This window comes from Oryx dammah, unplaced genomic scaffold (genome assembly GCF_014754425.2).
Source record: "Oryx dammah isolate SB20612 unplaced genomic scaffold, SCBI_Odam_1.1 HiC_scaffold_21, whole genome shotgun sequence".
Taxonomy (NCBI): Eukaryota; Metazoa; Chordata; class Mammalia; order Artiodactyla; family Bovidae; genus Oryx; species Oryx dammah.
This window is the reverse complement of record NW_024070205.1, coordinates 23,086,883-23,112,557: the sequence shown is the minus strand read 5'-3', so window position 1 is coordinate 23,112,557 and position 25,675 is coordinate 23,086,883. Positions and strand designations below refer to the sequence as shown.

General features: G+C 43.5%; 1 protein-coding gene across 1 annotated transcript in view; it reads left to right on the top strand.

Annotated features, from left to right (window-relative positions):
• PAPPA2 (pappalysin 2) overlaps positions 1–25,675 on the top strand; it is a 303,795-nt gene that overhangs the window by 129,803 nt on the left and 148,317 nt on the right. Inside the window, exons 4-7 of the mRNA XM_040263919.1 lie at positions 12,239–12,532; positions 14,120–14,312; positions 18,838–18,959; positions 22,632–23,121. Coding sequence (XP_040119853.1) covers positions 12,239–12,532; positions 14,120–14,312; positions 18,838–18,959; positions 22,632–23,121 — 1,099 coding nt within the window. The remainder of the gene's footprint in view (positions 1–12,238; positions 12,533–14,119; positions 14,313–18,837; positions 18,960–22,631; positions 23,122–25,675) is intronic.

Sequence of the window (25,675 nt, the reverse complement as noted above, 5' to 3'; positions counted from 1 at the left end):
GAAGCAGCAGATGTGAGCTCACAGGGGATATAAATTTGAAGCAGCAGATGTGAGCTCACGGGGATATAAATTTCCCTCACCTAGAATTTTCATAGGGGATCCCCATCTCCCCCAAGACAAAGCTCGACTTCCTCCTAACCAAAAAGTTGACACTGAGATTGGACTCTGACATCAGTTGTGACACATTCATGCACAGTGTGAGTGAGAAATAGCCATGGGTTTGGCAAGTGGGAAGTCTTTGGTCATCTCAGCCCGATTGTCTCTGTAGAGTGTGGATGGAGGAACCAGAGTGGGAGGGGTCGAGGAGTCTGCAGGAGGTGAAGAGGGGCACCCTGGTGCAACAAACTGCTAAATGATGGGGCTAGAGCAAAGCAACTTCATTCTTCTCCACTGTCTCCTCTTCACTGTGCCAAAGTGGAGTGATTCTTATGTGAGATGAGGAGTAAACAAGACATGTAAACTGGAGCACACCATACTCATATGAGGACTTACAGAATCATTAATGAGAAAAGCTACAGGGCATGAACAGGATAAGGGCTTTTACTGGTCATTACCCACTGGCTGCTTCTGCAGATTATTTATCAGAAGATGACATTCTGTAAATGGTGTTACTTTAGGTTGCTTGGGGTTTCAAACATAGTGGGCACTCTTAGACATTGAAACCCTGAAAAAATTATCCTCTGCTAGATGACACCACCCTTATGGCAGAAAGTGAAGAAGAACTAAAAAGCCTCTTGATGAAAGTGAAAGAGGAGAGTGAAAAAGTTGGCTTAAAGCTCAACATTCAGAAAACGAAGATCATGGCATCTGGTCCCATCACTTCATGGGAAATAGATGGGGAAACAGTGGAAATAGTGTCAGACTTTATTTTTTTCAGCTCCAAAATCACTGCAGATGGTGACTGCAGCCATGAAATTAAAAGACACTTACTCCTTGGAAGAAAAGTTATGACCAACCTAGACAGCATATTGAAAAACAGAGACATTACTTTGCCAACAAAGGTCCGTCTAGTCAAAGCTATGGTTTTTCCAGTGGTCATGTATGGATGTGAGAGTTGGACTGTGAAGAAAGCTGAGTGCCAAAGAATTGATGCTTTTGAACTGTGGTGTTGGAGAAGACTCTTGAGAGTCCTTGGACTGCAAGGAGATCCAACCAGTCCATTCTGAAGGAGATCAGCCCTGGGATTTCTTTGGAAGGAATGATGCTAAAGCTTAAACTCTAGTACTTTGGCCACCTGATGTGAAGGGTTGACTCATTGGAAAAGACTGTGATGCTGGGAGGGATTGGGGGCAGGAGGAGAAGGGGATGACAGAAGATGAGATGGCTGGATGGCATCACTGACTCGATGGACATAAGTCTGAGTGAACTCTGGGAGTTGGTGCTGGACAGGGAAGCCTGGCGTGCTGTGATTCATGGGTCGCAAAGAGTTGGACATGACTGAGCGACTGAACTGAACTGAACTGATGAACTACATGTCCTGAAATTGGGGTGGCCCAAAGATAGGTTTGAAGAAGTGGTAGGAATACACAGAAAAGCTGTACAGAAAAGATTATAATCTCCCAGATAACCACAATGATGTGATTGCTCACCTAAAGCTAGACATCCTGAGCTTGAAGTCAAGGGGGCCTTAGAAAGCATCACTATAAACAAAGCTAATGGAGGTGATGGAATTCCAGTTGAGCTATTTCAAATCCTAAAAGATGATGCTGTTAAAGTGCTGCACTCAATATGCCAGCAAATCTAGAAAACTCAGCAGTGGCCACAGAATTGGAAAAGGTCAGTTTTCATTCCAATCCCAAAGAAAGGCAATGCCAAAGAACGTTCAAACTACCACACAATTGCACTCATTTCATGCACTAGCAAAGTAATGCCCAAAATTCTCCAAGGTAAGCTTCAACAGTATGTGAACTGAGAAATTCCAGAAGTTCAAACTGGATTTAGAAAAGGCAAAGGAACCAGAGGTCAAATTGTCAACATCTGTTGGATCTTAGGAAAAACAAGAGAATTCCAGAGAAACATTTACTTCTGCTTCATTGACTACACTAAAGCCTTTGACTGTGTGGATCACAACAAACTGGAAAATTCTGAAAGAAATGGGAATGCCAAACCACCTTACCTTTCTTCTGAGAAACCTGTATGCAGGTCAAGAAGCAGCAGTTAGAACTGGACATGAAACAACTGACTGATTCAAAATTGGGAAAGGAGTGCATCAAGGCTGTGTATTGTCAACCTGCTTATTTAACTGATATGCAGAGTACATCATGCAAAATACCAAGCTGAATAAAGCACAAGCTGGAATCAAGATTGCTGGGAGAAATATCAATAACCTCAGACATGCAGAAGACACCACTCTTATGGCAGAAAGGGAAGAGAACTAAAGAGCCTCTTGATGAAGGTGAAAGAGGAGAGTGAAAAAGCTGGCTTAAAACTCAACATTCAAAAAATTAAGATCTTGGTAAATCCAGTCGCATAACTTCATGGCAAATAGATGGGGAAATGATGGAAACAGTGACAGACTTTTTTTCTTGGGCTCCAAAATGACTGTAGATGGTGACTGGAGCCATGAAATTAAAAGACACTTTCTCCTTGGAAGAAAAGCTATGACAAACCTAGACAGTGTACTGAAAAACAGAGAGATTACTTCATTGACAAAGGTCTATATAGTCAAAGCTATGGTTTTCCCAGTAGACATGTATAGATGTGAGAGTTGGACTATAAAGAAAGCAGAGTGCTGAAGAACTGATGCTTTTGAACTGTGGAATTGGAGAAGACTCTTGAGAGTCCCTTGGACTGCAAGGAGATCAAACCAGCCAACCCTAAAAGAAATAAATCCTGAATATTCATTGAAAGGGCTGAAGCTGAAGCTCCAATAGTTTGGCCACCTGATACAAAGAGCCAACTCATTGAAAAAGAATCTGATACTGGAAAAGACTGACGGCAGGAGGAGAAAGGGACGGAGTGTGAGATGATTGAATGGCATCACCGACTCAATGGACATGAATTTGAATAAGCTCTGGGCGTTGGTGAAGAACAGGGAAGCCTGGTGTGCTGCAGTCCATGGGATCACAAAAAGTATGACACGACCGAGCAACTGAATAACAAAAGACAGGTTTGAGGAGGGCATGGCAACCTACTCCAGTATTCTTGCCTGGAAAATCCCACGGAAAGAGGAGCCTGGCAGGCTGCAGTCCATAGGGTTGCACAGAGTTGGACACGACTGAAGTGACTTAGCATGTATGCATGCAAAGATAGTTTTATGCATTCGTGAGTAGGTGGAGTATTAATAAACAGTCACCTTTATATGTGATACCTTGAAAGATCTCCTCTACTAGAACATATCCTAGTAATCACTGAATCCTTTGTTTCCAGAACAGTGTTGTTGGTCACTAAGTCATGCCCCATTCTTTTGCAGTCCCATGCAATATAGCCCACAAGGCTCCTTTGTCTATGGGATTTCCCAGGCAAGAATACTGGAGTGAGTTGCCATTTCCTCCTCCAGGGAATCTTCCCTACCCAGGGGCTGAACCTGTGTTTCCCACATTGGCAGGCAGATTCTTTACTGCTGAATCACCAGGGAAGCCCTAGAACAGGACCTGACACCGTGTAGATGCACAATAAAGGCTGAATTGATAAATCAATTATAAAAAATATCTTTCCCATTCATACTCTGTAGTGCCTAAGATTTTGGCATGAGGTTGTGTGTGTGTGTGTGTGTATCACCACCCTCATCCAATAGCAAAGAAACAATTACATCATAGGTCTCCAAAGCCTCAGTAATAACATCTTCAGTTTTCATTAATCAAATTACTTGTCTCCCATGGTATGGGAGTGGTTAGAAAGCCTGGAGTGCTTGAGAATTGGGGGGTAGAAATGGCTAAAATAATGTAAAAGGAGACAAGAAACAATATCAAGCTTGGCAAAATCTTTACCCTCTACACACTCTACTCTTAGTTCAGTCTTGCCCAGAACAACGACTTCTTTCTCATGAGACCACAGGCTGTAAAACCAAGAAGCCAATACAGGGCTTGGAGATGAATGATGCCTGGATTGGTCCTGTTAAAAATTTGCTTCATTTTCTAAGTGCTAGTGGCTTTTAAAAATATTTTCCATTTCTTTCTCTCCCTTTGTCTGTCAGTCCACCTCCGCCACTTTCCTCCCTTGCCCTGCCCACAAGTGCTCCTTCCTTGGACCCACACACATCCTGATGGCTTTGTTCCGTATTTGCAGAGAGTGTGTTTGGAGGAGTGTGTTTCAGCCAGTAACTGGAAATAATCACAAGGCACCTGCAGACCAGCTCTCAACTTCCTTGTTTTATGGGCATATAACATGCAGCCCTAAAAGTTTTACAGAACAGTTTTAAAGTCGTTTCAACTTATGTCCTTTTCCTCAAGCCGCCAGAGGTTTTTTTTTTAGACAGAAGTGACTTTGGGAATCATTTCCTTCCCACACGCCACTCTGGCGGTCTTGTGCTGAAGCGGGGAAAAGTTGGAACTTGGGAATACAACATCACTTTGGGAACTTGGCTGTCTGCTACTGAGATTTCATCTTTTAATCAGCAACTTCTCTCACTTTTCTTCCTCTGCACTGTCCTCCAGACCACACAACAACCCTGTCTTATTGTTTTAGTTTGTCTCTTATAATCAAAGCTGAAAGGTCTTCTAAGAAGGCATTTGTGCTCCCCGCCAGCCCATTAAGCAACAGCTGTGCCACATATGGCCACCACTTGCTAAATCCAGGGAGCCTCATTCATATTGTGTTCTGTGTATAAGTCAGTGGTACTGGTATGTATTGAGTTCAAGTTCCAGTACCACATTCAGATATGCAAGAAATGTAATCTTTATTTATTCTTATATAATTGAATTTTATTTCTATTTTGAGCCTCTCTGTTGCTGCGTAGTAGAAATTTACTCTCAACATAATTTCCTTTGCTTGGGACTGTATCTAACTGCAGATCTGGCTTATAAATGCCAAGGTCATAGAGGGAAGGTTCATTTTATCCTTAGTCATCAGGTGATGCTGACCATCTGAGATGACCCTTATTCCCATCACAGAATCCTCCACCTTCAGGGATTCTCTGGAAGGCCCTCTGTTACCCTTCCCTCTTAGTGTCACTGGGCAGCTATTCTTCTTTAGAACCAGGTTCCTTAATCAGGAACCTATCACTGGAATGAGGCAAGACCCCTCCTGTTGTCAGATCATATGCACGTATTTTGAATCTTTATCCCTTTATTGGGGTCTCAAAAGATGGACTACAGTTCATTTTATCTGGACCCACCATCATCTATACATTCCCATTATGTCCTTTTTATCTCTTCTTTCTTCCTCCAGCTTAAGAGAATCTTTCCGAGGCTAAGAGGATGGTGGTGGTGTTGGTAATGTGAGGCAAGGCTTACTTTCCTGCATTTATCCACCATGCTAACTAAACCATAGTGTCCTCTCAGTGTTTCAGTGGCATAGGCTTTGGAAATCTCACAGCCAGAAAAGGACTGCTTCTTTCCTTGCTTTTCACTCTTTCATATACCTCCTATTAAGGTAATAAATGAATGCAAGAGAGTTTGGCAGTAGGGTAAGAGGGAGGGAGCCGAGGAACCACTTGGGCGAAATGCTAGTATTTACAAAATGTTGCTGAAAGTCTCCCTTGCATAGATACTCCTGTTCTGCTCATCAGTTCCTAGAAGCCCTTTGTGGGACAGGTACTGGAAGGTAAATGAGAGCAGAGAAAGTCCGATAGTGTCTTAAAGTGAAGACTGAGGGGCCAAGGTATGGTTAAAACAAATATTGGTATGTCTTTCTACTCCCTGTTTCAATGTGGCAGGTGACAGCAGAGAACACAAAAGAAGGAATTCTACTATAGAGGAAATCCCATCCCTCCCAATCTACCACCAGATTTATCGATCAGCTGTGTTTCATTTTTATCCTCCCAGATGAGGAAAGACAAACATGAACAGTGGTTTCAATATAGGAAATGATAATTAATTTTTTTTATTAGAGAAGTGATAAGGAAAAGGATTGATACTATAGAAAAAAGGTGTCTTGTACAAATCTGACCTACCAGTAAGGTCTCTGAAGCATTTAGCTTACTTTCCCAATCCCTTAAAATTTCCTTTCCTCTTACAATCACTAATTTTAGGCCCCTGCAAATCAGTTTTGAATGCCAATATGTTGTCTCTGAAGAGGTTGGGCACTTGTCTCTTTGCAACTCTGTTCAATTCATTTCTGTCTTCTGGGTGCCCATGGTCTCAAGATTAGAACAACCTGGAAGCAAAGTATGAGCATCTTGGAAGCAAATCAGAGCTCCTCACGTGAGGGTGTTTGTCTGCCTTGCTTGGTGATGTCTGCTATCACTCTGGGAGGTTTGCCCTGTTTGTGGCCAGACCTTAGCTTTCATTTTCTAGTTGAATGAAGATGGTTAGGTGAGAGCCAGTGAAGGGTGGGGGCAAATGAGTGCATATGGCCAGGATGCATTATGTAATTATAATAATATTGACAAACAGTCTAATACACCTTTTCAGTTACTTTGTTCTAGAAAATAAGCGAAATGTTTATTAGTCTACATTGCTACTTCAATCTTTGTAACAACCCTTTAAGGTAGGAACTCCTGTGACCGCTGAACAGATCTGCAAAGAGCCGAGCACTTTTAAGCAATGTCCCCCTAAATAAAGACCAATACATTCCCAGTGGATGTCCACAGCCAGAGAAGGAGCCCTGGTCACTCCAAAGTGCAGTGGGGTAAGGCCCCACTGATAACCACTCAGAGCTGGTAACCACACATGGTGCTGGTAAATAAATGAAAATGGAGGAAACTGGGGGGTGTAGGTATCTGCTTCAGAAAATGATGCTGACTTGTTTCAATATTACTGCAAAATAGTCCTGGAAAGTAGCATTTTGCACCATCTTTTCGTTGTTTCTACTAAGTTTCTCCAGGAAAAGCATTGCTCATTTCCTTGAGAGGGTGAGAATTTACAGCTCCTCGGGTCCTCCCTGGTCAGACCCAAATGGCAGAGAAGGCAGGAAGGAGTTGCCATTCTGGCAACTGGACTTAGTTTTTACTTATATTTCATGTCTTGTTCCTTCTTTTTAAAAATTGAAGCATAGTGATTTACAATGTTGTGTTTGTTCCAGGTGTGTGTGTGTGTGTATGTGTGTGTGTGTGTGTGTGTGCACGCACACATGTGTTTGCTAAGTCACTTCAGTCACATCTGACTTTTTGCTATGCTATGGACTGCCAGTCTCCTCGGTCCATGGGATTCTCCAGGCAAGAATACTGGAGTGGTTTGCTGTGTCCTTCTCCAGGGAATCTTCCCAACCCGGGGATCGAACCTGCATCTCCCGAAGCTCCTGCATTGCAGGTGGATTCTTTACCACCAAGCAACCGGAGAAGTCCGTGTGTGTGTGTGTGTGTGTGTGTGTGTGTACACTTTTTCAGATTCTTTTCTGTTATAGGTTATTACAAGATACTGAATACAGTTCCCTGTGCTATACAGTAGGTCCCTGTTGTTCATCTGTTTTATATATAGTATATGTATCTGTCAATCACCAACTCCTATTTTATCCCTCCCCTACCTTTCCCCTTTGGTAACCATAAGCTTGTTTTCTATGTTTGTGAATCTATTTCTGTTTTGTAAATAAGCTCATTTGTATCTTTTTAAAATTTATATTGCACATATAAGTAATATCATATGATATTTGGTTTTCTGTGTCTGACTTACTTCACTCAGCATGACAATCTCTAGGTCCATCCATGTTGCTCTAAATGGCATTATTTTGTTCTTTTTATGGCTGAGTAACTATATCTATATCTATATATACCACTTTTCTTTATCGACTCCACTGTCAGTGGACATTTAGGTTGCTTCCATGTCTTGGCTATTATAAATAGTGCTGTTATGAACATTGGGATGCATATATCTTTTGACTGAGTTTTTGTTTCCGCTGGATGTATGCCCAGGAGTGGGGTTGCTGGATCACACGGTAACTCTATTTTTAGTTTGTTGAGGAACCTCCATACTGTTCTCTCTAGTGGCTGCACCAATGTCATTCCTACCATTCCCAGTGTAAGAGGGTTCCCTTTTTTTATACCCTCTTCCATTTTCTTCTTAATGAAAAAAAGTTGTCATCTTTTTTTTCAGATTTTGGATGATAGTTCTCTTTAGATTCTGAATTTTTATGCCTTCCTCAAGTGTTGGCATAACCCTGTGTGTGTATGTGTATATGTAATTATTATGAAAATGTGGAAGAACTTTTATAAACTAAACCATGACATAAATTAATGTCTTTCATCCCCATATGGGTGTATCAGTGTATGTGTCTCTGAGTAACTAAAATGCGCTCCTCTAATAACTTAACCAGTTTGCCTTGGCTGGGATAAAGAGGGACTGAGACCAGCGTGGGGCCCCAGGGCACAGGAGGAGGAAGGACAGCACACAGGGGCGGAAAGGGTGTGAGGATGAACAGGCAGTGGTTGGACCACTTGAATGTCTGTAGCGGAGCAAGATGTATTGTCTGTGGCTGCTCATTCCCAGTCTTTTCCCTTCCCCTCAGGCTGCTTAGAGATGGGAACACAGCTTACCAAGCTGAGGTGGTGACAGTCCATAACCTGAATTATCCACATGGTGTCTATGATTGTCTCACTCAGTCCTGCATGTGAGCTCTCAGAGGCCCTGGAGGAGAACAGGAAGGACTCTCAACCATAAGCCCATGGAGGCCCCTCACTTTAGAGATGAGGAGGCCTAGGGAAAAATTAAAGAGCAGGGCCAGCATCACATAGCTAGTCAGTGTCACATTTCAAGGTCTTTAAGTTCTGATGCATAACCTTGAAGTCTAGCGAGCAGAATTACCATAAGAGTTCCAGGGTCTTGTACTTTTTCCTTAACACGTATTGGTGTGCACAGCACTCACTCCTCAATGAGAATATGCACTATGCTATTTAACCCTCATATAGTAACTAAGGGGCTTCCCTGTTGGCTCAGACAGTAAAGAATCTGTGTGCAATGCAGGAGACCCAGGTTCTATCCCTGGGTTGGGAAGATAGAAGAGAATGGCTACCCACTCCAGTTTTCTTGCCTGAAGAATTCCATGGACAGAGGAGCCTGGCAGGCTGCAGTCCATGGGGTTGCAAAGAATCAGAAATGACTGAGTGACTAGTAACTAAACTCATTACAAGGCATTCCATACAGATAATTTGGGGCTGGAAGTCTTTGGAATCAAAAATATGCTGCTGCTGCTGCTAAGTCGCTTCAGTCGTGTCTGACTCTGTGCAACCCCATAGACGGCAGATCACCAGGCTCCCCTGTCCCTGGGATTTTCCAGGCAAAAACACTGGAGTGTGTTGCCATTTCCTTCTCCAAAGCATGAAAGTGAAAAGTGAAAGTGAAGTTGCTCAGTCATGTCCAACTCTTCGTGACCCCATAGACTGCAGCCTAGTAGGCTCCTCCATCCATGGGATTTTCCAGGCAAGAGTACTGGAGTGTGTTACCATTGCCTTCTCCAAATCAAAAACATAACTGTGAGTAAATATGTCCAGAGGCTTTTGCTTCGCATTAAAATTTAAGTGCTATCTGGTTAAATCTATATTCTCCTTCTTTGATAATATATCTTTAAGGTACAGTGGAGAACTCTGGCCAGTTGTCCTGAGCATGGAGGAGACTTTCTGGCAGGGTTGAAGATATGCATTTTTACACTTCTTCTTCCTCTTATAAATAACCAAGTTGACTGAAAGGAGACTGAGAATATTTTTGGATTTGGAGAAATCTTATCTAGACTTGAGGCACAGACTTCTAGAGGTTGAGAGGTTGCTAAGAAGCTCACTGTTATCATGACCACACTCATATCCACTCTGAGTGCCCTGGGGCCTCACTGCCTGCAGCCCTAAGTCACTGACACATGCTACTTTTGCCAGCCCTTCTTCCTGGAATCTTACTTCTTTCTTTCAGCTCTAGTTCCTTTCTCTACTGCTGGAGGAGATCCCAAGAGGACTTGGGCTAGACTGACCATAGGATGAGGAGCTATTTGATATTTGCTCAGGGGCAAGAATATGGATAGAAAATAACTATTGATTGGGAAGCTTTTTGGTCTTTGGATTAGTATTCCATGAATTGTGCTCCAAGTAATTCAGTACTCCAGATGACAAAAAGTATTCTGTCCCAAACAAGTTCTACGTCCAAACAAGTATGGGGACAAAGGGTTAAAGAACATTGTTGTAGGACTTCTTAGAACTCCTAATGTAACAGTTCTCAGGTACAATGTGAATCTTCAGAAGATTGGTATGGTACATTTTTCTCAAGCACATTTAACCACTGATACTACTTTTTTTTGCAAAGTATCACCAAGGACCAGAGTTTATAAACATAATTTGGGAAAGGCTACTCAGCATAGACACTCAAAACTTATAGGCAAGTTACAGTCTTTCAAAGTTTGATATCTGGCAAATTGGTGTAGGTATTTTTCAGAGAACAGAAATGTGTTCTCTTTCAATCTTCATTGATGCGAAGGTTGATATTGCTGTTGGAGAACTGAGAGCATAATGGAGTATGAACTTCAGTGATGATTATTACTAAAACTGGATATGTAAACGTGAAAGGGAAGGCATCTTGAGAAGTGAACATATTTCAATTCACCAGGTTTATTCAAATAGTAGGCACCCTGGATTTTAAAAAAAAAATGGATCTGTTTTCAAACTGCTTTTTAACTTTATATTGACATAATAATGATGTACAAATGAATAAAATTATACAGAATACAATTTTATGAAAGACTAATGTTGATTTTTTTTTTTTACTGGAAGTAATAGAAATGATAAACAAGGGACTAGTTCTATTTTAGATGTGAAAGTAGACAGTATATCTGAGGACAAGTCTAAACATGCCTTGGTTGATGTCAGCATGACTGACTGGACTGGAAGAAACTAGAACTTGGATTTAGAAACTGTCCTGCAAATAAAGTAGTCACTAAAAAGGCACACTGAGCGGCCCATTACAGAAACCAATGGATGTGATGCTGGATACCCTGGTGATTGTGTTCTGCCCGTAAAGCCATGTAAAGTAGTTGTCTCTCGGGTATTGTATAGAGTTCAGGGTGGATCATATGGAATATCATCTGGCAAAAGAAAAGCAGGGGGATTCTTCTGGGGGCTCCTGCTCTACTCAGCAGACTGCTGATATACAAAGGGCTTAGGTATGAGGAATAAAGCAAGTCCTGGAAACTAGGATTGGATCTAAGACACAAGGGTGGGGCCAGCCTGCAAACACAGCTAGGGTGACTTTGAAGCCTAGAGTTGGTTGGTCCAGACCTGTTGACATATGCTGTTCCAGGTCCTGGAGATGAGAATTGGTCTGATCCTGATAATGTTTAGGGGCGAGAAAGGAAAGTCTTCCATGGGGAGAGGAGAAAAGCAGGGACCAGACAGAAGTTAGGACACTCAAAGACCCTAAGCCTTTTCTTTTGTAACAACAGTGATACCACTGGGTGTTTCATCCAAGTCCATATTGGATGTAATGAACTCTTCTCTGAAATACCTCTCTTGGTGTTCTTGGGGAGACTGGGAGAAATGAGGGTGGAACATATTCCCTGCAGTGCCTCTGACATTTGGAATTTCATGATAGTTCAGTTGGACCGCCCTTTTGTCTCAGTGGTTGTCAGTTCCTTGAGAGCATGGATCATAAAATCAGAAGCAACATGTACAACTGTCACTTACTGAACTCTTTCAATATGCCAAATGCTTTAAATAAAAAGAGAGAAGTGTTATTATCTCTACTTTACAGACCACAGAACTGATCTAGAATGCAGATAGCTGTTCAAGTCCTCAGAGAATTGCGTGTGCTTTCATTTAAGACCAATGACTCTCAACCTGTGAAGTTTTAAAAAATATTGAGTCATGTGCCCTATCCTCAGCTATTTGGATTCATTTCACTGGAGCTGGCATTTAGACATCTGTAGTTTTCAACACCCTGAGGTGGTTTTAATGTGCAACCAGGGCTCGGAATCTTGGCCTTCTATCACGTCGCCTTGTCGTATTGTTATCCCTGGTGTCCAGTACAACACTCACCCAAGACGAAGGTTAGAGACATGTTTATTGATTAGTTCAGAAGGTGCTTGTGGCTGAAGGGAAGAGCAGGGGCTGAATGCCACTAGAAGTTATAAACTGTTCCCCTTGGAGGCTGGAAATGAACACTGTTTCCAGAAGGCAGAGGCTGGCTGTTCATTATATGCTTAGAGATATTTTGCAAACCTTCCATTGCAGGTGGTGTTGTCCTCAACCCAGCCTTCTATGGCATGCCTGGCCACACCAACGTCATGATCCATGAGGTGGGGCATGTCCTGGGACTCTACCATGTCTTCAAAGGGGTCAGTGAGAGAGAGTCCTGCGATGACCCCTGCAGGGAGACTGTGCCATCCATGGAGACAGGAGACCTCTGCGCTGACACTGCCCCCACTCCCAAGAGTAAGCTGTGCCAGAACCCAGAGCCTGCCAATGACACCTGTGGCTTCACCTACTTCCCAGGGGCTCCATTCAACAACTACATGAGTTATACAGGTATCACCACTGTCCTGATGGATTTCTTTTCTGTTAAAATTACGTGGAGGCCTCCTTTGTGGGCTGGGAGGGTGGAGGTATGAGAATTAGAGAGTATCATCAAGAGTCATTCATGCCAGAGAATTGAAGCGTATTTGTCATGGCATTTATTTTTCATGTCCTTGAAGAGCTTACAGAAATATTGAAGTTTGGAGCAGTCTCATTGACTACATTCTCCTCCACTAAAAATTAAAAGAAAAACATACCTCTGACACAGAGAGTTAAAGAGGGAGACAAAGTCAAACACTCTTGAGAGCCCCTTGACCTCTAGAATTTGGTTATCCTGCTTCTTTGCCACATTCTTAGGGATTTACTCTGAAGGAGAGTCCAAAAGTGATGGAGGAAGAGGTTTTGGGGTCAAGGTGGCTGTTTTTACTGGTTTTGAAGTTGATCAGAAAGATGGCTCTGGTTAATGTTAGGCTCAGAGTTCCTTTTTCTTTTATGTTATTTTAAAAAGTATCAGATTCTCCTCTTCCAACACTAACCAAAGGCTAATTCTTAGTCTTCCTATAAAAAATGGTGCTGTCTCACTTAAAAATGGTACTTTCCCGGTCCTGGGGACAACCTTTGTCTGGTTTTATTGTCTTGGATTGTGCTTCTTCTTTATCCTTCCACATCTTTCCTGTTTCTGTCAAAAAGCAATATTAGTCATCATCTCCTGATAATGGACTTACATTTATCCCTAAAATTGCGGAGTGATGTGATTTGATGACTTATCCTGGTGGTGAAGGAAAGAAGTAATTTTTCTATAAGGTTCAGGGACTTGTTGGTGATAAGTTTCAGAACCCCCCCCCCCCAAAAAAAAAGGTAAATAAGATGCTGGCCATGCCTTTGAAGGGAAGAAAGAGTGCGGGACTAGTCCTGTCCATGACCCATCAATATATTCCTATCCAAGTCTGGACCAGCCCTCCAGCCTCCCCTCCTCTGCCTTTCCAGGGCAGAGGGACCAGACAATGGGGTGCGGAGGGCAGAACTCTTTAGACACCACCTTTGAAGTGGAGAGAGAAAACACCTAAGAAGTAAGGAGAGTGTTGTGTGCGCTTTCGTGGGAAAAGACCTGGAAACTAAGAGCACTCCCTTTCTAACCTTATGAAAAGTGTCCTTAATGGGGAATTTTGCCAGCTCCAAAAGGAAGTTGGGGATCACCACTCCCAGGTGTGACGCTTCCTTGACGTTTAGGCTCTCTTTCCTCGAGCATCTCCACTGAATGCTCACTAACCTTGGCCAAAATCACCAGGCGTAAAGCAGGTGTCTAACTCCGCACATGGTCATGGATAAAGGGTCATACGCTGAAACACTGCCATCTTGTGGTTTCCTGAATAAACAGTGTCAGCTCAGAGCAACCTGTACTGCAGGGCTTGAGTCTCTCACTGGCCCAGCCTGAGGTCAAGGTCAAGCCCAGTTTGCTTTAGAGATAAGCCACTGCTCTTCTCTGCCTTCTCTTTCCCATCTCCAGCCTAGATACTTTCTGGCAAAATCTATCCCCACTTTGGTGGACCTCTCAGGGTAAAGCCTCCATCTCTCTTGCTCCCTTTTTTGTCTCCGCAGACGATGACTGCACTGACAGCTTCACCCCCAACCAAGTGGCACGAATGCACTGCTATCTGGACCTTGTGTATCAGCAGTGGAGCCAGAGCCAGAAGCCCACCCCCATCCCCATCCCCCCCATGGTCATCGGGCAGACTCAAAAGTCCCTCACTATCCACTGGCTGCCTCCGATTAGTGGAGCTATGTATGACAGGTGAGAGGGCGCTGGCTGTGGGTGAGCTGGTATCTTTCTCCGTGGCGTTTCTTATGAATGAGGCGAAGAGTGTGAAGTTGGGGGAACCCCAGTTTGTAACAATAAGTGTGCGCCATTGCTCAGGGCTGCCTCCACCTCCCTGCTCCATCCTTATCTCCTGAGCCGGGTTCCTGGGGCTCTCACGTAAGCCAACACTGCATCATGTGTGCCTGCTCCTTGGCTAGGGGCATCTCTGATGTTTCCTTATGTCACATCTGGCATGATCCCAGGAGCTGTGAAGAGGTTGACCAATGTGGTAATGATGATCTGGCAAAACTGAGACGGCACTTGCTTCCTGTCCAGGTCAGCTGTTCTGCTTGGAGTAAGGATGGAGAACAGCAGTCAGGGGCTTACTACTTGCACAGTAGTGTCTGGAAGAAGGGAAGTGCAGCGTCTTCCTCCAGGCAGTTCTGGGGGTGGGTGGGTAACTGGCTATTCAAGCCATGTATCAGGGGCTTAACTGGTTCAGGTGGGTGTTTCTAATGCCTCTTTTCTATCCTGCTGTACCCTGTGCCTGCCTCAGTTATGGCTATTATATCTCGTGCGACTGTCATTATCTGTTCATTTTCCTGTCTGTTCCACGGCTCAACTGGCAGTTCCAAGGGGGCAGAACTGCTTTCTGTTATCTTGGTCTCTTGGCCTGCCACAGTAAACACCTAATTCATATTTAGTGAAAAGAATCATTCTAGCTAAAGTTGGTTTTTATTCATCCTCTGCATATTGCTGTAATGACTACCAGGAACATTTCTGTGGCAAAGAGAGACGGAAGGAAAAGGGTGACCTCTGACAATTGGTGGGAAGATGGGGGGTGTGGTTTAATAGGGAAGGGTCGGAACCGCATCCACGACCTGCTCTCCATTTTCCTGAAACCTGCCACTCTCTTCTAAATAACCAGTGCTTGTGGTTTACTGGGGCCTTCTGTGTGAGAGGCATGCACTATGTGAGATATTTTACCTGAAATTATTTTCTTTAGTCCTCGCAGTGAGCCCAATCGCTGCTGTATCAGTAAGGAATCCAAGGCAGGGTAGAGGTGAATTGGGTACATCCCTGGGAATTTCAGAAATGGAGGATGTGGAATAGATTGTTTCTTTGAATTGGGGGCTTTCTCCTTGAGCAGGTGGATAGCCCCTCGTCTGTGTGTCACGCTTCCTTTCTGGGTGTCAGATCCCTGCTGAGGAGACTAGTGTCCCTGAAGCATGTCCCCATGTATTCCAGCTTTTCCGAAAACCTAGGAGAGAGGACAGGCAGAGACAGGGATGGCAAGAAGCAGGTGAATCATTTGGCAAAGTGGCTTTCCCAGCCTTCTGAGATCTTGGTACTTTGCTAGCCCAATGTGCTCTTACTGCATGATGGTACTTAGACCCACAAGCCTATAAAGCAGTTTAGATTTTCATCAGCCCCCAAGCTTTCACAGACCCCTTTTGTGAGTTGACCTATATCTCTGTGATGTGTGGAAGAAAGCTCTTCTGGCGAGTGTGACCTCAGGTGGCTCTGGCTGAACAGTAGGTCCTCCGTGGGTATGTGCAAACCCACATTTTTACATCAGTTTATGTAACACGTGTAAACAATTTAATCTTTCAATTCTCTCTCTGGTACAAATGTTACGATAAAGCAGACATCACTGCTGGCTGGCTGTGAGGCTGTTGGCAGAAAAGGCTGCATTTGGCTTCCTCTTCTCAGCGAGGTGGGCCACAGCACCGAGGCCTCACGACACGTGTGTCGGGGAAACTCACGTCACGTTCCCAGGGATTTGTGTCATGCTTGGAGTTGTGTTTACTCCTCCCCAGTAGGTATTTGGAATCCTTATGTCAGAGAGGAGCCCAACCACGCACTCAGCGGCGGCCCCGGAAGAGCCAAGTGCATCAGGGACTGTGGTTTGGAATTGTGTCCGCCGCGGCCGTGAGTGCTGACTGCAGTCGGGGGTTGCAGTTAATGACACCTTTTCGTTGCCAAAGTCCTGGACACTTGATGGGATTTGGGAACTTGCTCAGAGGAATTAAGAAATTTCTGACTGTAGGCAGTTCATCTCTCTGAGCCTAAGTATCCTCACTCATAAACAGGGATGGGAAATAATTTATAAAAAGTATCTCATGGGGCAATGCCAAGTATTAGGCACACAATAGTGTGCTTAATACACAGCAGCTAGTAACAGGTAGGAAGGCCAGAGGTCCCCAAGCGGCAGGAGGAAATAGACTGCAAGTGGCAGACGTTTATTTCCTTCTCTACACAAAGTTGAAAGAGGCTTCTTTTAATTCTGTGTTGAAGACACCTGGTTCTGCCTTGAGCTAACCAATGTGTTTTTCTTTGGGAAATGTTTTTCTTGAGCTATGTTAATGAAACTATGTTATCTGCTTTGGAATCTGCCTTTCTTCAAAATGGTTCCACCTAAGACTAACTTTCTCGCTTTTCTCAAGCCGTGGGTCCATAATGGCTCAACAAACCAGTATTCATGTCAATTGTTTTATGGCCAGGGGATGACACACCTCCTGCCATCCTATCTCAAAAATGCATATTGTGGAAGAGCAGCCTGGAGAAACTCCTTCAGGCTTAAGGTGTTTCTCTTATCTGATTAGAAGCTAACAGACAGTGGCTCCGCTAGTAAAGAATCTGCCTGCAATGTAGGAGACCTGGGTTTGATCCCTGGGTTGGGGAGATCCCCTGGAGGAGGGAAAGGCTACCCACTCCAATATTCTGGCCTGGAGAATTCCATGAACCGTGTAGTCCATGGGGTCGCAAAGAGTTGGATACGACTGAGTGACTTTCACTTTCACTTTCCACAAACATAAAACACCTTGTTAAAAACTAGCAAGGAGGCACTCTTTCTGTCCCCTTCTGATGTTTATGTCAGAAGCTTTTCCAATCTCTGTTATACTTTAATAAAACTTTGCTATACAAAAGGGTCCAAGTAGTCAAGCCTTGTCTCTGACCCCAAATCAAAATCCTCTCTTCCGGAGGTCATGAATCCCGGCTTAACACACAGCTCACAGCAGCAACCTTTCAGTAGCACAATCATTACCCTTATTTGACAATACTGTTTTTCTACCATATTATCGGATTTTACTTTTCTCTTGCTGCTTCTTGAGAGACCTTGATTCGGTACCTCCGTTTGCAGATGCATCATTCACAATGGGGTTTCCACAAACTATTATGTGTAAAATAAGCTACAAGGATATGGTGTACATCATGGGGAATATGGCCAGTGTCTCATAATAGCTGTAAATGGAGTATACCTTTTAAAATTGAATCACTGTATTATATATCTAGAACTTATATGATATTATATAACAACTGGCCTGGCATGCTGCAATTCATGAGGTTGCAAAGAGTCGGCCATGACTGAGTGACTGAACTGAACTGAACTGAGACTTCAATAAATTTAAAAAAAATTCTAAGTATCAGAAACAGGCTTCATCAAGTGATTTACCCTTGCTATTTAGCTATTGACATTACTCTTCAAGATATGGTGCTTGAAGAGCTCGTCATAATCTTATTAATAGTCTTAAGGATGCCCACAGAACAAGCTCTCACTGAGGGACGGCTTAGACTAGTCTCTGTCCTAACTGCTAGGCACAGAAAGAATAGAGCTCAGCCTGGAACCCCTCCAGGAGAAGGAATGGGAATGGGGATTGTTAACACCAAATATCAGTGTCCCAAGATGGGAGGTAGAAGATGCAGTGGGTGCCCAGAGGGGAGAGTGCTGGTCATCCAGAGGAGTCAGGCTAAGTACCATTGCAGAGGATACACTTGCATGGGTTTTGAGGGATGAATAGGAGCTTGCTAAATAAAGAAGCTTGGAAAATCGACTTAGCAGGAGAGAGTACATCATGTTTCATGGAACTGTGTGATGGGCAGGATGTTTTTGTAAAGTGGTGATTTGTTATTGTGATGGGAACATAAAATTCATGAAGAAACTGAAGGAGGTAAGGCTAGAGCTCTTCTCTGAAGGATCTTGGGTCATGATCAGGAATTTAGGTGTACCCCCATAGGTGTTGGAGAACCAAGAGGCATTACATTTCATATGACCCTTACATGTGTGATTAAAAAGTAGAGTGTTAAAACATAAGACCACATATAGCTAGTCAGTTTACTGTGAAAACTGCTGTTTTACTCAGGGGAATGCAAGGAGCCTCTGGCTGACTTACTGAGAGTCAGCATAGAAGCTGTTTTATGCTGAAGGATTCAGATTGTAATTATTTTGTGTTGACCATTGCTGGGATAGAAGTCCTCTTTCATCTCCACAGGCCTCCTTTATGACTTAGTTAAATTCTTCTGCTTCATAACCTTGAGATTTTCATGTCACTCTGAATTTTGCAAAGGTGAGGTCTATACAAGAAGGGAGTGAGTTGCGAAAGAGTTGTGTTCCCAGTTACCCCCAGGGCCTCCATACCCACTGTCACTTCCCTGCCCCCAAAAGTGGTCTGAATTTTGTTATCCCAGTTCATCTGACCTATTCTTCCCATCTCTACCCCCCGTGTTGTTTTCACAGGGTCCCAGGCAGCATGTGCAGCGCCTGCACTGAAGATGGGACGTTCCGTCAGTACGTGCACACAGCTTCCTCCCAGCGCGTGTGTGACTCCTCAGGTTACTGGACTCCGGAGGAGGCTGTGGGTAAAGGACCATGGCTTTTTCATTTACACCTCGGTGGCCACTGAGAATGGGGGTGGAGGTTGGCAGTGGGGTGAAGTGGTGGCAGTGAGAATAAGGCAGTGTACGTGTGTGTGTCTGGGTGTATGGTTTGCTGGAAACCTCCAGGGGTCTGCAAGTGACTCTGGCTGGGATCTGTGCGGATGGCCCACCGGTGCTCAAGGTGGCGGTGGCTGTGCTGAGTCAGAGGACAGATGAGGGACAGAGGGAGGAGAACTCTGGGGACGACTTCAGGATGAGCTGGCTCAGGCACGTCATGTTACTTGTGCCCGCCAGCCCATGGAACAGCCTTGCCACAGGATGACGTAAGCTGATCTTGGCCCCCTACCCCGCCGCCCCCCATCAGGGAACACTCATGCACACTTACTGAGCCAGCCAGGGTGGGGGTGGGGTAGACTAGGTGTTCCAAACTCATCGTTCTCATCTATGCTGTTTTATGAGTTTACTGACCTCTGGTTCTGGTTGTGCTTTGGATGTGATCTAAGCTAGGCTCTGGGAGGGGAAATGTTTTTAGCTGTCCCCTTTCCTGTCCCTCCTTCCAACTTCTCAGTTACGTATTCACTCACATATGTGTATCAGTGTCTTACAGCAAATTAGAGTATGAATGCTATCCCAGTTCAAGTCCCAAATATGCTGTTGACATGAGTTTCAGCATCTTCTGATGAATGGCTCAACTTCTTCCATCATCACTGTCCTGTTTGGTCCATCAAACCATCAGTTTACCTAGTCATCATCTTCTCTTTTTTCTTTTATTAAGATTGTAAAAACAACTCAGTCAGATGTGTTGGGCGTGGTCCTATTTGAGTTAGTTTGCAGTTTTGACTCTGATAAGAAAAAAAGGAGAACATTGGTCTAAGAATCTACCATGTCCCCTTGGGCTCCCAGTATGCAAACAACGGGAGCCTGAAGGAGAAATCTGGAGGGAGACAATTGACCTGACTGATCATATAGGACGTTTTTCAAATGAGTTTTCAGGGAAGAATGAAAAGTGACTATAAAATTTACATTGGCACTGAACAGGACTCATTTAGAGATTGGCATTTCATAAAAGGCCATTCTTGTGGCAAACAGTTTGTTCTGTGCTAGTGTTTTAATGCCTATTTAACTGTCTGGCCTTGTAATTTTTCCTTTTTAATTCTTGGAAAAATTTAAAGTTATCTGGTAGAGGTGAAAGGAATTAGAAGTTCTGGGTTCTAACTCTTGTATTATGTCTCCAAGCAAACCAAATTAGCTTTTAGGGCCTCCACTCCATCTTTTCACATGAGATCATAATAAAAACTTTCTGACAGACTGCTACTGTTGAGGAGTTGGCTTCCAAGGGCCTGCAGTCTGCTAGTATTTGGGGATGACTATTGGAAAATACTGCTGGGAAATACTGGTATTTCCTTTGTTTTGAACAGGTGAAGAATCAAGTCATATTTTAAATATATAAAATGAAAGGAATTGACTCCCAAGCAGAACACACACAAACACATATAATTACAGATATGATCAAAATGTATTTAGTGACACTTATTGGACATTTATTGATCACCAACTACATTCTGAGTGCTATGAAGATTAGAAAATTGAGCCAGATATATTCCCTGCTTAAATATCATCTTCTTGGAGAGAACTTCCCTGGCTACATGATCTGAAAAAGCCCCCAGTCTTACCCCATCATTCTCTAGTCCTTTCTCCTCCTTTATTTTTCTTCAGAGATGACATTACCACTTGAAATTACACCTCTTTATTTACTGTGGCACCTATCACCCTATGGTAAGATATATGTGGTCAGTATCTTTATCTTGTTCATTACTCAATCTCTGATACCCAGATTAGTGCTAGATGTAAGAGAGGCATACAGTCAATTTTTATTGAGTTAATAAACGAATGGATTCACAATATAGGGAAAAAAACAATAGGGACTGAAAGATGTAACACATACACACACACACACATATACACACACACACACATTTGAACTTATTTCCTCTGGGATATGGAACATTGTTTTCCAGATCCTGAAGGGCTAAGTCATTTTATTTTTGCACATATAGTTTGCAAATATTCCTATGAAACATCATACAGATCTTCTATACTAAGTAAGTGAAAGTGAAAGTCACTCAGTCATGTCTGACTCTTTTCAACCCCATGGACTATAGACTATACAGTCCACGGAATTCTCCACGCCAGAACACTGGTGTGGGTAGCCTTTCCCTTCTCCAGGGGATCATCCCAACCCAGGGATCAAACCCTGGTCTCATGCACTGTAGGCAGATTCTTTACCAGCTGAGCCACCAGGAAATGCTAAATAAGGCAGGGCTTAAATAGGCCTTATTTTATAAAAGGACAGTAAGGCTTAGAGAGACTGGCCACAGTCACACAGCTAATACACAGCACCAAGTAGAGCCTAACTACGGTTTTTTAATTTAGCAGTTTTCTTTTAATTCCCTTTGTGGGATATAAAAGGAAACCACCTTGTATACAGATTATTTCCACAGAGATGACCTTAATATGTTAGCAATATTTGATTTTTCACCATTACATTTTTGGCTACCTGCCTACTGAATCTCCTTTTTCTTCTACTCAAGAAAAGTGTTTCTATTTCCTGCGGGCAGTTTCCTGATCTCCTGCCTTACACATATCTGAACTAAAGGGGAAATTTCAGTGTATGGTTTTAAAGTTCAACTTACAGTCCTTTGGAAGGCTTTCTAAGGCATGATCTTAGGGAATCAAAGTTTTGTGAAGAGCCTAGTTAAACAGTATAGCAACAGCCTGAAAAGCACTTTGGCCTTATTAATAAAACAGGGCTTCAGAAGCATTACTTTGTCATAAATTATTAATAAACTAAGTACAAATAATTCTCCTTGGCGCAAGGATTCTTTTTTTAATTTTTAAAAATGTTTTAAATTTATTCATTTATTTATTTTTGGCTGTGCTGGGTCTTCACTGCTGCATGCGGGATTTCTCTAGTTGCAACGAGCAGGGGCTACTCTTCATTGTGGCGCTCAGGCTTCTCATTGCGGTGGCTTCTCTTGTTGCAGAGCTTGGGTCTAGAGCGTGGACGGAGTAGTTGTGGCACATGGGTTTAGTTGTGCTACAGCATATGGAATCTTCCCCAACCAGGGACTGAACCTGTATCCTTGCATTGGCAGGCAGACTCTTAACTCCTAGACCACCAGGGAAGTCCTGCTCAAGGATTCTTTAAGGCTTACCTTATCTCTGTCAGCCTCATGCTTCCACTTAGGATCGGGGTCACTCCATTCTCAGCGCCATGCTGGGTTTCTCTTGTTAAAGGGCACCAGACAGAGGTGATTTGGAGCATAAAGCTTTAGAATCGTTAGAGCTTTATCTTCAGTAAGGGCTTCCTAGGTGGCTCAAGGGGAAAAGAATCCACCTGCCCAATAAAGGAGCTGCTGGAGATGCAGGTTCCATCCCTGGATCAGGAAGGTTCCCTGGAGGAGGAAATGGCAAGCCACTCCGGTATTATTGCTAGGAAAATCCCCCAACCTCCTAAGCTGACCACTTCCTATAAGAATGTGCTCAAAGTTCTCTCTTTTTCATTTTCTTTCCTGACTATTGATAGGGGTGACTCATTTTCAGATTTTTATTGGTGGTTCCTGATGCATCTGTCTTTCGGCTCTTCTCCGTCAGGGCCTCCGGACGTGGATCAGCCTTGTGAGCCGAGCTTGCAGGCCTGGAGTCCCGAGCTCCACCTGTACCACACGAACATGACGGTCCCCTGCCCTGCGGAAGGCTGCAGCCTGGAGCTGCTCTTTCAGCACCCAGTCCAAGCTGACACTCTCACCCTATGGGTCACCTACCTCTCCATGGGCTCTTCCCCGGTGCTCTTTGACACGGAGATCTTGCTGGAACACCAGAAGTCTGTGCACCTGGGCCCCTTGGACACTTTCTGCGACACACCGCTCACTATCAAACTGCATGTTGATGGGAAGGTCGTGGGGGTGAAAGTCTACACCTTTGATGAGCGGATGGAGATTGACGCAGCTCTCCTGACTTCTCAGCCCCACAGTCCCCTGTGTTCTGGCTGCAGGCCTGTGAGCTACCAGGTTCTCCGCGAGCCCCCGTTTGCCAGCGGCTTGCCTGCAGTGGTGATGCATCCTCACCGGAAGTTCACAGACATGTGAGTTGGGCAGCAGGGCTTTCTAAACCATGGGGCCTCCTGAGGCTTTGGGAGTGGGTTTTGCTTTCTTTTCCTTTGCTGTTTTTTTTTTTTACATTCCAACATGCCCTTATTTGGAGAAACATTCAGACCCTCAGAGAGGGTTTTATTCTAAAGTGGCATCTCTGAGATGAACAAAAATATCTCCCAGAAAAGGGAAAGTGAATGTCCTGATTGATGATGCCATCATTATGATTACGGACAAAAGAGGTCCGTGAATGATATGTTGGTGTCCCCTTGTGGCTCAGATGGTAAAGAATCCACCTGCAGTGCAGGAGACCTGGGTTCAGTCCCTGGATCAGGAATATCCTCTAGAGAAGGATATGGCAACCCACTTCAGTATTCTTGCCTAGAGAATCCCTTGGACAGAGGAGTCTTACAACTCTTTGCAGGGTGGCAAAGAGTCAGATGCAACATGCATGTATGTTTCAGTTGGGCTGAAAGTAATTGCCAGAAATAAGTTGATCAGAGTCACATACTCCTATCTGGTGACACCATCTGACTTTTTATCTTTGCTGCAACTTTTAAATAATCTGGCACAGCTCTTATATCATTCAAAGGTTATAGTAACCTCTTCCACAGCTAGTCAGAGAAACCAAGGGTTCCTGAAACACTATACTTTCATGACTTTCATTTTTCATTCCTCCCTTATTTCCTCCCTCCCTCCTTCTCTCTTCCATTCTCTTACAACCCTTCTCTTTCTCTTTCTTCTCTTTTTCCTACATTTTGTGAGTTCTTCGGTGCTCCTGGCACTGTGTGCTCAGTGGAGGGGACACAGACTAAGATAAAATCATTGGCTTAAAGAGTTCAAAAAGTAGGAGGCTGGTATCTCCAAAGGCAAATTTTCCTCACCTCATAACTTTTTCAGAGGCTGCCCTGAGGGCAGAACTCTGGGTAAAACAAAAGTTTTATCAGAGGTGCTGTATTGGTTAGTTTGTGCCACATGAGAAATCATCACAAAACATAGTGGTTTAAAACAGAAACACATTTCTCATGGTTCTGTGTGTTGGCTGGGTGTACTCATCTGGACCAGCTTGACCGAGGCTACATGGCCCCAGATGACCTCATGCACACATGAGGCTCAGCTAAGATGCTGGCCTGGCTGGGAGGATGAAGTTCTCTTTCCACATCTCTCCTTCACTGGGAGGCTTTGCCTGGGCTTGTCCTCATGGTGTTCTGCCATGCTCAATCGCTTCAGACATATCTGACTCTTTGCAAACCTAACGACTGTAGATCACCAGGCTCCTCTGTCCATGGGATTCTCCAGGCAAGATAACTGGAGTGGGTTGCCATTTCCTCCTCCAGGGGATCTTCCCCATCCAGGGATGGAACCTGCATCTCTTATGTCTCCTGCATTGATGGGCGGGTTCTTTACCACTCATGCCACCCAGGAAGTCCTCCTGGTGGTAGAAGGCTTTCCAGAAGCAGGAAGGGCAAGTCCCCAAATTCTCGTACTTTTCAGGCCTCTGCTTGTGTCACTCATGATGCCATTTCTCTAGCCAAAACAGGTCACAAAGAATTTCATATGCTGGTGGTGACAAAATGGATTCTATCTCTTAATGAGAGAAACAGTAAAGTCACATCACAGAAGGCATACATCTGGGATGGGAAGAATCTGCAGCCACTTTCAGTCTGCCACAGTTACAAATGAGTCGAGAAAAGCGTTCACCTTGAATTTTACTGCAATTTTCTTTCCATACTTGATCTCTGAATTAGAACTAGCGGATAGTGAAATAATCAAAAAGCTCATGCAAATGGGAGGATAGATCATGGGACAGGTCTGAAAAGAAAAAAAATGTTATTTAGGGGGACTTTCTTTAGTAAGCCAATTAAAATGTTATTTGTTTTCTTTTTAAATAATTTTTATTGTTATTTTAGTAAGTCAAGTTTTGTGTTGCCTCATCATGATTTTCAAAATATAAGCTATCTAATGATATTTTTTATCTTCATGATTTTCAAAGCATGAGCTATTTAATGATATTTGTTATCTAACTTGATATACACACATTCTCACACATACACTTATACACAATAAACATTTAAGGATAATATTCTATTTTATAGATGAGAGAACTAAGGCTTAACTTTAACTTTGTTGAACAGAGCTAGTAAGTGGCAAACTCGAGATTAAAATCCAATTTTCTGACTGAATCTCATTTTGGTTCCTTAGTAACACATTACTTTTACAAACTCAGCTCATTGAAGATTGGGGCTACCTGCTGCTGAGTTTTCTCCCCAAGAAGCGTAAACACGTCCTGATGCTTCTTTCCAATCCTTTCCCAGCTAGAGATCAGTGTAAGACGTTTATGCATGGCTGGATGAGAAGTCAGACAGAAACCTCCCTGTGAAAGGGGAGCCATCAGAACTGATTAGGATATAAAACTTGTTTTGCTTTTGAAATACCTGGCACTCTTATGAAAAGAGTGCTTCCCTACAGAAAACTAATTTGGAAATTTAAAAGTCTTTAATATTTAGGTGTCTTTCCTATTAAAATAACTAAAAACCAGTACAGAGA